Source organism: Diabrotica undecimpunctata, unplaced genomic scaffold, assembly GCF_040954645.1.
Source record: "Diabrotica undecimpunctata isolate CICGRU unplaced genomic scaffold, icDiaUnde3 ctg00002581.1, whole genome shotgun sequence".
NCBI classification, from domain to species: Eukaryota; Metazoa; Arthropoda; class Insecta; order Coleoptera; family Chrysomelidae; genus Diabrotica; species Diabrotica undecimpunctata.
The window spans coordinates 1-14,796 of NW_027313788.1; the positions used below are offsets into that span (position 1 = coordinate 1).

At 33.7% G+C, this 14,796-nt stretch overlaps 1 protein-coding gene across 1 annotated transcript; it reads left to right on the plus strand.

Moving 5' to 3' along the window:
• Positions 1-8: 8 nt before the first annotated feature.
• LOC140432027 (presenilins-associated rhomboid-like protein, mitochondrial) lies at positions 9-10,071 on the plus strand (the record flags this gene model as incomplete). Its single annotated transcript, XM_072519884.1, is given in 8 exon segments — positions 9-149; positions 832-960; positions 1,432-1,537; positions 1,540-1,689; positions 1,816-1,940; positions 6,353-6,454; positions 6,507-6,604; positions 9,907-10,071. Coding segments are annotated over 8 exon segments (942 nt in total), but the record flags the coding sequence as incomplete, so codon positions are not given.
• Positions 10,072-14,796: the final 4,725 nt, after the last annotated feature.

Genomic DNA, 14,796 nt, shown 5'->3' on the forward strand with positions numbered 1-14,796 from the left:
CGCGCTATCTCAGAGTAAATGGTAGGAAAATCAATGATGAACCCAGGATAAATCCAGAAAGCTTAGCTACTCCATTTACCAATGCGCATATCGATTGTAGTAACTTACGTGTAGGAAGTCTCTTCAGGCCATTTCTATTTACAGTAGCAGTATGTGGTTTAATATAATACAAATAATCGCAAAGTCATTTTCGTTGCATATCATAGGTTCAACAATATTCAAAATAATGCCTAAATTTTGTCTAAATTTAGATATATCATAGCTGTACTGTAGTTCTGCAGATAAGTCTCCAGTCAAAATATATGCAGATATTTTTCATTTTCATATATTTTTTGTTAACTTAACAACATGTAATTTTCGAGTGGATGGGTTGCAGCAAGGTAATTTACCACTTTTCATCTCAAACATATCAATGACAAATGATGGTGAAACTGAACTTCTGCCACCAATGCCAAATATATTTATATCTGCAGTTAAAGAAAGCATTGTCACAGCTTATAGCAAGCTTACAAAACATCCAGAAACTTACACTTACTCATAAAGATTAGAATATATTGTGAACTTTTAAAGGAAAAGTTCTAGAAACAATATATGGAGCCATAAATAACTATGGATTATGGGGGAAACATTTTAATGTTAAGTTATACCACTGATATAGAGAACCAAATATAAAAACAATTGAAATTAACATATCAACAGTTGGGGTATATCGAGGATCAAAGGTGAAGCCTGAAAATCGACTTTATGAAATACAGCAATAGTGAAATATGAATTGCAACGACTTTTATTTTGCGTTTATTGCACCTCATGATTTTTTTAATGAAGTGTTAGTTTTCAGGATCATGTTTTCTTGGGGCTGCTGTTTGGGAATATGAAAATATGCGAAGTCACGCCAGAAGGCAGTTACGAAAGCCAATGAAGTTTTTTAAGAAGAGCATAGATCAAGGAATTAATTCAACAGTAATATATTTTAAATTAGAAATAATAAAGATGTCTAGAAACTTTTTACAGAAGAAAGTTGCAAATTTAATTTGGTATAAATCATAAAAATTAAAAAACACAATTTTAACTGATCTACTGTGTACTAAAATTACAGGTGGCAGTTAATGTGTTAAAGTCATTTGAAGATCTTTTCAAATAAGTATATAATGACAAATTTCAGTATGAAAACTGTGAGAGCAACCAGGAGACTATATTGACTTATTAGGTCAGATATTTATTGAAATAATCTTCATGTTGTAAACTGTAAAAATAAGACATACAATTTTGTATTATACTGAATACTAAAGTTACAGTTGGCAGTTAACGTGTTGAAAGATATTTAAAGAATTTACTGAACAAGCATTTAAATGAGAAATTTGCAGTTTTCTTATGTGAAGGGATGTCTAGATACCATATAAAATTTCCAGTAACTACAGTTTTCCCTTATAGAATACCCTCGTCAGAGATTTTAAAAGTTGGTGGTCTCGGCTAACTGAGGGCGAGCGTATTTTTGCTCCAATATGTCTTCTAAATGTACTAGTATTCTTAGCTTGGAGGATCCTAGATTTCAACCAATGATGCTAAGATATTTTTGTTCTAACCCAGCTAGTCCGAGTATCTATGTGCCTATGGTATTATCAACGTTTAGCCATTATTCGGGGTTGCATCTTTTAGCCAATATGTATGTCCTCCATAGTTTTTGTACAGGCAAGTGTTTTTTTCACAATTTTAAAATAATAAGTATGTAGTTTGTATTAAAATGTTCTTCAAAAGATTTTTTTTATAAGAAAAATATATCTTATGAATATTTTCCAACATAGATTAATTTTGCAGGAGCTGTTCACAGTTTAGGAAAAGAACAATTTTTGGGTTTTTATTTAACAGCTGGAGTAGTATCAAGTTTTGCCAGTTATACATATAAAGTGCTGACAAGGCAACCTGGACTTTCATTAGGGGCGGTAAGTAAATGCTAGAAGTGCTATTAAGGACGATGGATCATTATCCGTATTTCATTAATCATTAACAATGTAAGCTTTAATTTTACTTCATCGTCTCCCACATGTAATAATAATGCAAAATAGGTACTATGTGCTTTTAAACAATAAAGTTATTTTATTTATTTATATACGGCATCCATTTACTTACAATTTTTACAAAGTTACATCTTACAATCAATAAATTATTAAAATAACAATCACAAGTTTTACAAAGTTACACCTTAACAACAATAAATTATTAAAATAACAAACACCTCAGAATAATACAAACATATAAGAATAATATAGATGTACAACAAACTTATTGTAAGATACTTTTTAGTTGTTTTTTAAACAAACTAATTTTGGAGTCAAAAATATCCATTTGTCTTGGTAGGCTATTAGCACTCCGGACCAATCGTGTAGTTGGTTCATTGATACCATAATTAGTGTGGTGAAATGGCACTGAAAAGATTTCTGATTGTCTGTTGCTTCTACTAGGAACTTTAAGACTAACAAGCGATAAGAGTTGAGGACAATCTATAAAAGCATTGATAACTTTGTGTAAGAAACATAAATCTAACAATGTCCTCCTTGACTCAAGTGTTGGTAAGTTAAGACTATCTCTTACCCACTGATAGTTGTATTCCTCTCTCCTGTATCCACTCTTATAGGCTGCTACCCTCAGAAATTTATTCTGGACTCTTTCAATCTGTTGAATGTAACAGTGGTATGATGGGGACCATACAACTGATCCAAACTCCAGAATGGGTCTAACGAGACCACAATAAAGTTTTCTAAATGTAAAACAAAGACAGGTCCACTGATGTGCGTTGGATAAATCCCAGCACTTTCATCGCTCTATTTGTTACTTGGTTGATGTGGCTTGAGAATGACAGTTTGGTGTCTAACCAGATTCCCAAATCTAATACTTCATTTTTCGAGGCTAATGGCAAGTTATTTATGTAGTAAACAAATTCAATTGGATTTCTTTGCCTTGAGAATGTCATTTTATGACATTTGTTTTATATTGAGTGACATTTTGTTTAAAGTGCACCAATCATAAAATGATTTAAGATCTTCCTGTAATTTAGCAGCATCATTCCAGGATTGAATTTTTCTAAACAGTTTTACATCGTCAGCAAACTAAGAACATTACAATTTTTGATTTGTTGTACTAAATCAACAGAAACAAACAAAACAAAACAGGGCCACAATGGGAGCCTTGTGGCACGCCCGATGGAACTGTTATTTCAATTGAAGTGTCACTTCCCAAGTTAACTGCCTGCGTACGGCCACTAACAAATTCTGTAATCCACTGAAGAAGGGGATCCAAAATACCCAAAGCTCTTAGTTTTTGTAAGAGAACCCCATGGTTGACCCGATACGCGCTATCTCAGAGTTCAGTATAGATTGAGTCAACCTGGACTCCCTCTTCAAAGCTGTTGTATATATGATTCACATACAAAACTAGGTTGGCATCTGTTGACCTCCCTCTCATAAAGCCAAATTGTTCAGGATTAAAAATGCTTCTAAAACTCCATGTCAGTTTCTTACTAACCAAACAATCAAGCAACTTGGGCAGCTCTGACTGATTACAGACAGCTCGATAGTTTGATATATCGTTCCTTGCACCCGATTTAAAAATCGGCTTTAAAAAACTTTTCTTCCAGAGACTGGGAAAGCTACCAGTACCAAGTGATCTGTTAAAAATAAACAAAATTGGTTTTGTAAGTACGCATATACATTTTTTCAGAAAATAGGCTGGGATTCCATCCGGCCCTGCACATAATCGGTTTTACAATTTGCAATAGTATCATAGACCTCAGTTGCTGTAAGTATTATAGAACTCAAACAAATCGAACTGTCAAAATTAAAAAAGGTAAAGTATCTTTTTGTTCATCTGAGTAGACAGATGAGAAATATTCTGCGAACATATTGGCAGAGTCCTTGATATTTAAGCTAACCCTATCATTATAGACCATTCTGGATGGTATATTATACCCATTTCTTTTGCTTTTAATATAAGACCAAAAAATATTTTGGATTATCAGAAATGTTATTTTGTATCCCATCTAAATACTGTTTCTGACAGTTTGCTCTTAAAATTTCACACTGGTTTCTTAAAGCCACAAAACGGTCATAATCATCTTGCCTACCACTAATTTTAAATTGTTTGTGGGCCTGTTTTTTACATATAATTAGATTACGCAGCTCTGACGAGAACCAAGAGGGAAAGGTAGAGGTTTTATATTTCTTTAGTGGAACAAAGTGTTCTATCAGTGAGTAAATTATATCATAAAAAATGACCACCATACTATCAACTGCACCATTAAGAAACAGTCCCTCCCAATTTATACTTGCTAAATAATTATTTATTGAAAAGTAGTCACCATTTTTGAAATCATAAAAGTATTCCTCGTAATTCATAACATCAAAATTTTCTTCACACACTAGTTCAAAACTCATAGCTGTGTGATTTAAACTATTCTCAAAAATTTTATCTACTGCTGGAGTAACATTAATAGATTCCAAATTACTAAAAACCAGGTCCAATGGGACTCCTTTGCTGTTCAAAATATCATTCTTTTGAAAAAAGTTATAGAAACTAAAGCAATTTGCTACAATACTTACAGAGTCATTTCCAGTGCCTGTCACTGTCAATCCCAACTCATCATTGCCCCATTTAGCTTGTGGCAGGTTGTAATCACCTGCCAAGACAAACAGACTATCTGAAAAATTAGTGTAAACATATTCAACAGTTTCACAATGTCTTAAATAAGACTGAGAAGGTGATGGAGAAGGTATATATACACAGCCAATAACAAAATTTTGAGTTTTGATTTTAAATGTTAGGTATAACTGATATATGTCAGAGTCAACAAGAGGAACTATGATTTTTTGAGTAGAAAGGCTCTTTTTAGCTGCGATTAATATACCACCTCCACGTGTCTTTAGAGTGTTTAACCCCACTTCACGATCACATCTATAAATTTCATACTCTGGAACTCCCAATTCAGCATCAGAATAATCTGAATTCAACCAAGTCTCTGCAATCATTACTATATCATAGCAGGAACAACTCAAAGCTTGCTGGAAACTCTGTATTTTTGTTCGCATGCCACCAGTGTTGAGATAGTAAACACATACATTTGATTTTGATTTCAAGGAGTCATTTAACTTAATTTTAATGAATGCTTATAAAATATGTAGCCAGAAAAAACACTCGCAAACAAACTTTTGGCTACAGTTCGTAAATATTTCACTTTAGATAAATTTGTCATAGCACTGAACTCAGTTTTTTCATTTTTTAAATAATCACAGAAGATTCTTACTTTACGGTACTGTCTAAAATAAACTAACTGGTAAATAGCTCCGTGTTTTCCTATTTATTTTATTAAAAAATGATTCTAAGCAGTTGAAAAGAACATTTCTTTAAATTTTCACCATGTTTTGTCTTAATTGGAAATAAACAATATTTATTAGTTGTAGACGAAGAAAAAAGAGGACAGGATTCAATTTAAGTTGTTTCACTAGTAAATATGTATTCACTTGTGGTTTGTAACTTTTGAAAGTGTTGTAGATTATAAATAAATTTTTATAGTTTTCTGGTATACCTATGCTGATGTGAAAAACTTATCTTTATCAAATCAGTTGTGTTTTTGTTATTTTTACAAAGTCCAGCATTTACAAAAGCTAACAAATTTTTAATCGGATTAAGATTTGGTGAGGAGTCATCACTAGGAAAACAATTATTTTATTAAAACTATGACAATGGACAATCGGAGTGTGACGTCACGGCGGGCATATTGTTATTATTAGTTATTACTTTCCAAATAAAAGTTGAAATGCCGAATCTCAAGACTTTTTAATTTCTATAAAGTTAACATTTAAGTCTGCTGCTTTTTCTTTTAAGTATAGTGTTTTTACGATAATACCATCATAACTCAGTGTTCTATTTCTATGAAATATAGTTTAAAAGTTTAAATAAAGAAATTCTAACCTTACTTTATTGATACATGCATTTTATTGGTATTTTTTTAAAACAACATGCTTTATTATTTACACAACCTTGTAAAATTGTTGTAGTAACTATTAGAATACTTAGATATTGCAAAAAGCGGAAAGATTCTGTAAAAAAAATGAAAAAAATAAGGAAATATACAAATTATCCACACTAAACAAGATTTGTTTGGAAAGTGAAACTGACAGATGTCAATAAAATCTACGTCATCACTCCGGCAGTCCATTTAAGACATCTATAGGTTGGTATGTGTCATTAGTCACCGACTGTCAAAACTGTCGCAATATTTTAATTTTATTGCTCACATTTATTATGCTTAGTAGGCCGTTTTTACGATGTTTAGTTACATTAGGCAACGTTTTTGTTTTAGTCTGGAGCTATAATGGGAATCTTAGGCTATGTTTGTACTCAGTATCCAGACACAAGACTAGGAATTATTTTATTACCTGTGTTCACATTTTCGGCTGGAGCTGTAAGTTAATCCTTTCCTGTTTTATTCGATATGTTTACAAGTATAATTGCAGGCTATTAAATTCATTGTGGGTCTCGATACAGCTGGTGTTCTACTAGGATGGAAATTTTTTGACCATGCTGCTCATTTAGGTGGTGCTGCCTGCGGAATGTAAGTAATTTTTTATATATTTAATTCACTTTTTTTCGTACGTGAGGATTTTTTATTAATTACAATTATAAATTACTATGATGTTTTATTTTATTTTTGTTTTTATTTACAGTTTCCTAACACTTATTTTAAATCGTTTACAGTCTTATAACGCTAACACTAAAAACACAATTAATTTATAATATTTATTACTTAACGCTAATAATCTATTTCTTAGACTGAGTCTATACAATTTAATTTCCTTTTATATGTTTGTCCCGTTATTCTGGAATTCCATCAACTTCTCTAGGCGGACCGTCACCTCGTTTAACAGCTTTCTAGATACTTCGTGACGTCAGCACTTCTAGATCTTTGTCGAGCGCTATTTACTTGGAATCTCGAACCAGTGGCGCTTGAGAGATAAACCCCCCTCCCCTGGGCACTATTCCGTTACTCACAAATGTTAAGGCCTCAAAATGGACGTAGCATAAAAAAAAATTCGGTGTCCAATCAAACCCCCCTTCCCCCCCCCACAGGAAAATTCTAGGTGCACTATGGTCTCGAACCCTTGATAATATGTAGTTTCTAGATAGTCGTAGGTCATTGAACGCCGATCTGATGTTTGATCCTAGGTCAAGGACTGATGTAACATTACGACCTATCTATGTAAACATAAGATGATCTTTATGAACATAACATAGATGGAGAATATACAGATCAGGTCAAAATCTTACGGGGAGTGAGACGGGTGCATAATATCATCACTGATTCAATCTGTACTCGGAGCACATTTTTGAAAAGGCTCTAGAAAATATTAATGAAGGCATCTCAATATACGGAGTCAAGCTCAATAACCTGCGGTATGCGTTAGTGTTTTCCAATACCATAGAAGAGCTGCAAAACTTGATGAACAAAATAACGGAAACAAGTAGGACGTATGGATTAGATATAAACACTAGTAAAACCAAGCTAATGATCATCAAGGAAAACATAACTGGAGCAAATCTGTATGTTCAACCAAATGAGAATTGTACGTGCCTCACAGTACAACTACTTGGGAACTATAATCAGTGAGTCGTGGGACAATTCTCAAGACAAATTGTCGCATCGGAAAGGCAAAAAGTGTATTCTTGACTATGAGCTGTGTGTTTGAGAGCCATGAACTCACCCTAGAAACAAAAATAAGGCTCCTTAAATGTTACTTGTACTCAGTGCTTCTGTACGGAGTAGAAACGTGGACATTGAAGGCGGAAACTCTATCAAAACTTCAGGCTTTTGAGCTATGGTTATACAGAAGGATCCTGAAGATACCATGGACAGAAAAAGTCACCAATGAAGAAGTACTACGGAGGATAAACACAACCGCGGATTTGGTCAACATCGTGAAGGGCCGTAAGCTTCAGTACTTGGGACATATAATGAGAAATCAAGGCGGATATGAGCTACTCCAATGCATTTTGCAAGGTAAAATTAAAGGAAAAAGAGCCCCAGGATGAAGAAGAATATCCTGGCTTGCTAACCTAAGAGCTTGGTATAGAAAGACCTCAACACAGCTATTCCGTATAGTAACCAACAAAGTCATCATAGCCAGAATGATCGCCAACGTTCGGAACGGACAGGCGCCCTAAGAAGAAGAACATAACATTGTAGTTTCTCCTCCCAGTGAAGAGTCTTTCGTTATTTAGCAAGTATTAAGTTACTCATGACTGAAGACACTTAAATACAGTGAAGCGTTTACTATAGACCCTAACAGTTTATTATGAAAGCGTTGGAGAATTGGTAGCAGTGTCCCATAGCTGGATGCTTCTTCTTCGAGTGCCGTCTCTGTTACGGTGGTTTAATTCGGCAATCTTGGAAGCAAAAAGTTGTTTTCAGCTGTCATTACGAGGGTGGATTGATATAAAACTAGCCTTTGATAGAAAAAACAAGTTTTTTGGAATTAAATCGATTTATTTCTCAACATAGTCCCCTTTTAGCTCGATAAACTTAGTAAGACGATGTTCCAATTTTAGTGTATAGTTCCAATAGTACTTTTGCTCGAGCTCTTCAAAATAGGCCGAAGTTTCAGCGATGACTTCATCATTTGTTACGAAACGGCAGGCATTTTAGGTTTGGAAACAGGAAAAAATCGCTGGCGGCAAGATCTGGGGAATACGGTGGGTGTTCAACCAATTCATAGCCCGATTCGTGTAATTTTGCCATGGCGGCGGCCGCTCGGTGAGCCGGTTCATTGTTTTGGTGAAAGAGCACTTTTTTGCGTTCCAAACCGGGGCGTTTTCGACGCAAATCAGCATCGAATCAATCCAATAATGCTGCGTAGTAGTCACCATTGATTGTTTTTCCTTTTTCCAAGTAGTCGATGTGGATGATACTCTTCGCATCGCAGAAAACAGTCGCCATCACTTTGCCGGCCGAATGTACACTCTTTGCCTTCTTCGACGGCCCTTCGCCGCGTTTGCGCCACTGTTTCGACTGTTCTTTGGTTTCCGGTGTGTAATAATGCACCCAGGTTTCATCAACGGTGATAAATCGGCGAAAAAATCCTTCGGATCGCGCCGTATCATCGCCAAAAGCGTCTCCGAAGTGGTTACACATTTCTGCATTTGATCGATTGTCAGCAAACGCGGCACCCATCGCGCCGATAGCTTTTTCATGTGCAAATGATGGTGGATGATATGTACGCGTTCGTAGGAAATGTTTAGGACCTCAATTAACTCGCGGAGCTCAATTCGACGATCTGCCATAATCATATCATGGACTTTGTTGATCATTTCCGGCGTGGTGACTTCATTTGGCCTCCCGGGACGCTCATCATCAAAAACACTCGTACGACCACGAACAAATTCAGCTTTCCAAAATTTTACTGTTGCTAACGAAGGTGCAACCTCACCATAAACTTCGTCCAGGTCGGCTTTGATTTGCACATTCGTTTTACCCTTTTTGTGGAGGAACTTAATCACCGAACGATACTCGACTTTTTCCATTTTCCGAAAATACAAAATTTGCTTGCTTTTGACGGCTGTAAAACCCAAACTAATTGTTTTTAAAACTTAAAATTTTGTCATGAACGGCAAATTTCAACACCGAAACCAATTCGGTATCAAGTAGCGCCATCCATCAAAGGCTAATCTATCCTCGTATATCATTATCTTAGGAAGTTCAGTCAAGATATTCGTCTTCGTCCCACACTTCTCCTGGTATCTATTTTATTTTGGAATGCGAACCACAAAATACCGTATTTTTGTTCGTTCAACTTCTTTTTGTTTATTGCTTGTATTTTTTATTATTATTATATTAATTAAGATTAAAATTGTTTGTTTCAGATTCTGGGCGATGTGGGGCAACCCAAATATCTGGCAAAAACGTGAGCCAGTTCTTCAATATTGGCATCAGTTAAGGGGGTCGATCAAATAATATAAATTTTAGTTTAGTTATTTTGAAATGTGTAAAAAGAAATATTTAAATATAAAATATACCTATTAATAGTTGGACCTTATTTTTTTCGCCATCTATTATTTAATTCACATAGCTGCAGGTGAAAGAATCTCTCTTTTGTCCAGAATGGGGGTTAAGGCGAACGAACAGTATAAGAATGCAGAATGCGCGGAAACCACTGCATTAAAGTCAAGTATCTCTAGTAAACGTTATCATATCTGTATATCAAATGAAACACCTAAGAGTTTTAGGACATTAGAACAATGTAGAAAGCAAGAAAAATCTATAATGCCATTCAATGTATGAAAAATCGTCGAGTGGTCAGAGGTCGCAGAATTTACTACTACTACTAGGAAATCTAAAGAATGGAGTGGACCATGGACGTATAAACACAGATGGACTCAGTTATTTACATAAAAATGTGAAGCCAAAATTATTTGACTAGGTCACATTCTCAGCACCTTCAAATGTTGTCACATTTTTTTATTAAAATATCTTATTCACGTATCGCTGAAAATATTACTATATTTATTTTATACTCTACAGGTGCTATCACATCAAAATAATAATTTATTACTTATATTAATATATTTAATTGTAATTAAAACATCAAATGTGCACATAGTGTGCATATCATTTAATAATATCGTATAACAGATATCAACCAATTATTTTATATGTAGAAGCACTGAAACCTATTTATTAATGGCAACGGTGTTTACATTTCTCTGTCTTATGGCTCTACGTCAAACTTCAAATGCTGTTCCATGTCATGTCCATGTTTTGTTTACTTTTTACCCAAGATGAGGAAAAGTTGTTTTTCGATATTTTGGCTGTATTTTAAGTGATATTTGTAAATATTGAAATAAACAAATTATAATAATGGTGCTAAAGTTTTGCATTTGCAAAAAAAACGAAATATTTACATCCCAATGTCTCATTTAATGTGTAAGTACTGTTTGTTTACATTATTTAAGATGAGGAACTGAGGAAGCCTGTGTGTTTACATTTTAAAATATGTCTTTCATACGCGTACCATTGGGTTTATTCATATTAATTAATGTATTGAACAAGATATTAGTTCATGAAATTAGTATAGACATTTTTAAATTGGATGTAGATATAGAACAGGGAACCAAGCACCATCAAGTAACAGCTGAGAAAATCAACAAAATTGTTTGTCATCAGTTAGAATCGATTATTTTGAACAACGGTTATTTTAAGATATTGTAGGTCACGTCCAATATTAGTATAGGTAATTTATACTTCTGTTGTCTGAAAGTTGTTTAAAAAATATCATTCATAAAATAAATATGCTACTTGGTTCCTTTTTAAAAAATTAAATTTCAATATTTTTATACAATTTTAAAAAGAACCAGTCACTTGGTTCCATGTATAAATAGGAATATTTTTTTTATAAAGAAACACAAAATATTTTTATTGATAAAGTAACAACGAGTGGGTTTCAGGAAACACAAGAAAATGTCAAGTCACCAAATAAAACACGTTTATTTTCCAACAAAGTAATGTGGTTCCTTGTACAAAAACGTAAAAACAATATTTAATGCTACAAACAGGTATCAATAAAGGTAAAAGAAAAGAAAAAAATGGTAATTAGTATTTTTGATAGAACTTTTTAACAAAATCTGCTTCATTATTCACTTTCAGTTTCAAACTCAAAATCAACGTCACCATCATAACCATCTACATCATCTATAATAGCGTCATTAGCAAGCAATGATGTAAAAAAGTTTTGCTCGTTTTCAGGAATCAAATGCATAATAGATTTAATATCATTTAACTTGGGCGTAGAAATAGGTTTTCCAGTCGGCCATGATAGCTCCAAGTCAGTTGTTAATGACAGCTGTGGTTTACCTTTAACTTTTGGTTTTAAATCAACTTCCGTAAACTGTTCATCATCATTATGTGAGAATTTAAAAAATAAACTAAATGGACGTTCCTTCTCGATTTTAATTTTTCGAACCAACAACCAGTTTACTTTTTGTCCTATAATATCGGTTTTTCTGTTGACAATCATTTTTTCTAGAGTACTTGAACTTAAGAAGTCATTGGTAGTCATGGTGTTCACTGTTATTGCATTTTTTTCCTGCAGCTTCTCATGACATTTGCATAATCTTCTGGCCCATACAATCTTTGCTGAAATTTTATGGCTTTTTCTATATCGCTAAAATCAGCGTCATTGGGCAAAAAACTGTGGCCCGATTCCAAAAAATTTATTGTTATCTTGTTTAATGTACGGTGATTATGTAAGGCATGCTTCAGTAACAAACATATTTTAATGTTGCGGTTTTGGCCGCCGCATGAATCGCACCAAAAACGAATTTCTTTGATCTCGGGGCCTAGATAGAGATCTATAAACTTTTTTAAACAAGATCCAACCTCCTGCGATCCTCGTCCAGCGACACCTTCTGGCCAAATAAAACAGTGGACTTTGTTGGTGGTGACTGTATGTATCCCGAGGTTGTACAACCAAATCTGTCGCTTGTAGAAAATAATGTTGGTTGGAATTTTTGGCATTGGTAACGTTTTCTCAAGATCAAATGTTATAGTTTCCACAAGTTGATTAGATTTTGCTTCATTAAAATCTTCTTTCATTTGCTTTCTAGCTTTTTCGGCTGCTTCCAAGTGTTCATAATGTTGTTGGTTAAAATTTTCTACATCACTAACGATATTTGAAGCCGCTGATTTTGCAGAAAACGTATCACATTTATTACATGTATCCTTTTTTAAAGGTTTACGTGTAATGTTAAACTCTGTGTAGAAAATACGCCTATAATATGAGAAGCTTACAGGACTATTGTTTTCTGATTTATATAAGTTATACATTTTTTCAAGTGTCATATCAGTAGGTAAATATTCTCTATCTGTTTGAGTTCGTCGGTAATGAGATTTATACCTTGGAATTTTGTTAATATGTGCCTTAACCTCTTCCTTTTTCATTTCAGACAACCTTTTATGATGTTGATGCTTACCGCGGTTATCTTTTAAGTCTAATACTCTTGATTTTTTAAGTGCTGTATTTACGCGTTTCGTGTATATTCCTAGGGTTTTTACAAACATATCGCGGCACACCGTAAACCTATTCATCGTGTATGTTCTTGAATGCAATCTTAAATGACTACCTTGAATATGATTTCTTCGTCTTTTAACTGAATTTTCTTGAACCAAGGCGGTAATAAATGATGTTTGAAGATCATAACTACCAACATTCCAGTATTTCTCAAAAATTTCTCTGCGGATGTCACTATTAATTTTTGTGTAACATTTTTCTTTACAGTTACATTTGTAGTCAATAAACTGTTTAGAATCTATGTGTAATCCTCTTTTAGAAATATATGGTTTATTGGTGTTTTTTAAAGTTTTCCGAATTGCTTCTGTTTGTCCAATGTACTTCCGTTTTCTTCCTTTTCTTGGTCTTCCTTTCCTATGCTCTTCTTGGTTTACTTGTTGAGGATCATTTTCGTTGTTAGAATAGTGTCCCGTATTGGCACTGCTGTCTGACGAATCATCGGTACTTTCTGGATATGGGGCTTCATCATTTTGAAAATCAGGATCTGCAATATTGTCGTCAAAGTCACTCTCCTCAGATAAATCGGTGTTCCGGCCTTCCACAGTTGTATTATGTGCTGTACTAGCTGCACTATTGTCCTCACTTGCACCATGTTGCTTACCATTTGGATAACTATCTTTGTCGTTATCTAAGCTATTATTATCCTGAAACAAAGTTATAATAGATAAGTGAGGTATTTACACAGTAACCAGTATTTTTTTCAAACTGACTGTAAAAAAATGGTATCTATCTAAATATATTTTGATTTATTACAAAACACCAAAGTAATTATGTCTGACTACCAAATTTGTGTGCATCGAAAAGATGATTAGGAATATTATCGAGCAAATCCTACTTCAAAAAACATCTTAGCAAAATACGAAAACATCTAGGTACCTATGTGCACATCACGTCAGATTCCTTAAATATCACATTTCTGAACAAAGAACCAATAAGAAGAGAATCCATATTATTCCTACTAGACATTTTAGAACATGGAACCAAACAACAATAAAAAGTACCAAACCCCCATATTTCACTTAACTTCATTATTGAAAAAGGAACCACGTAACATATTTGAGGTTATAAAATCCATATAAATAGTAATCTTACCTGCTGTTTATTATGTGCATTGGATGGTTCTGGCAATACTTCAGAGGCTTTTAAAAGATTTAATATTTGTTTTCCACGCGACATTCTTATAACCTTTCAGACTATTTCGAAATCACTAAAACGTGGTCCAAAAACTGTGGATCTTTGTTCTAAAATTATTATTTCGCGAAACTGTACAAGAACATGGACCTTTTGTCAATAGATGGCGCTAGGGGTATTATTTAAGATTTATATTCTGGAGCTGGGTGCAGGAGTATTTTGTAAATCTATTTAACGACAGAACTGAATATTTCAAAATTTGGCGGTTGGTTCCCTGTTCTATATCTACATCCAATTGTAAGTAGACATCATCTGATTAAAAAGATCTGTTTAGTAGCTTTTTAATATAATATTTCTCATGAATTAACAATATAATTGGTGAAATGAATAAACTCATTTATTTTTCTATGTAGGTTTCCAAATAATATTGATTAATGATGAAACTTACTCTAAACTTCAACAGAGAAAACAGTATAAAAAAAACCTTTCAAAAGCATCCTTTTTGGTTATTTAAACTTGTAAGGAAGCTGAAAAATATTTCAGATTTTTTAATAAA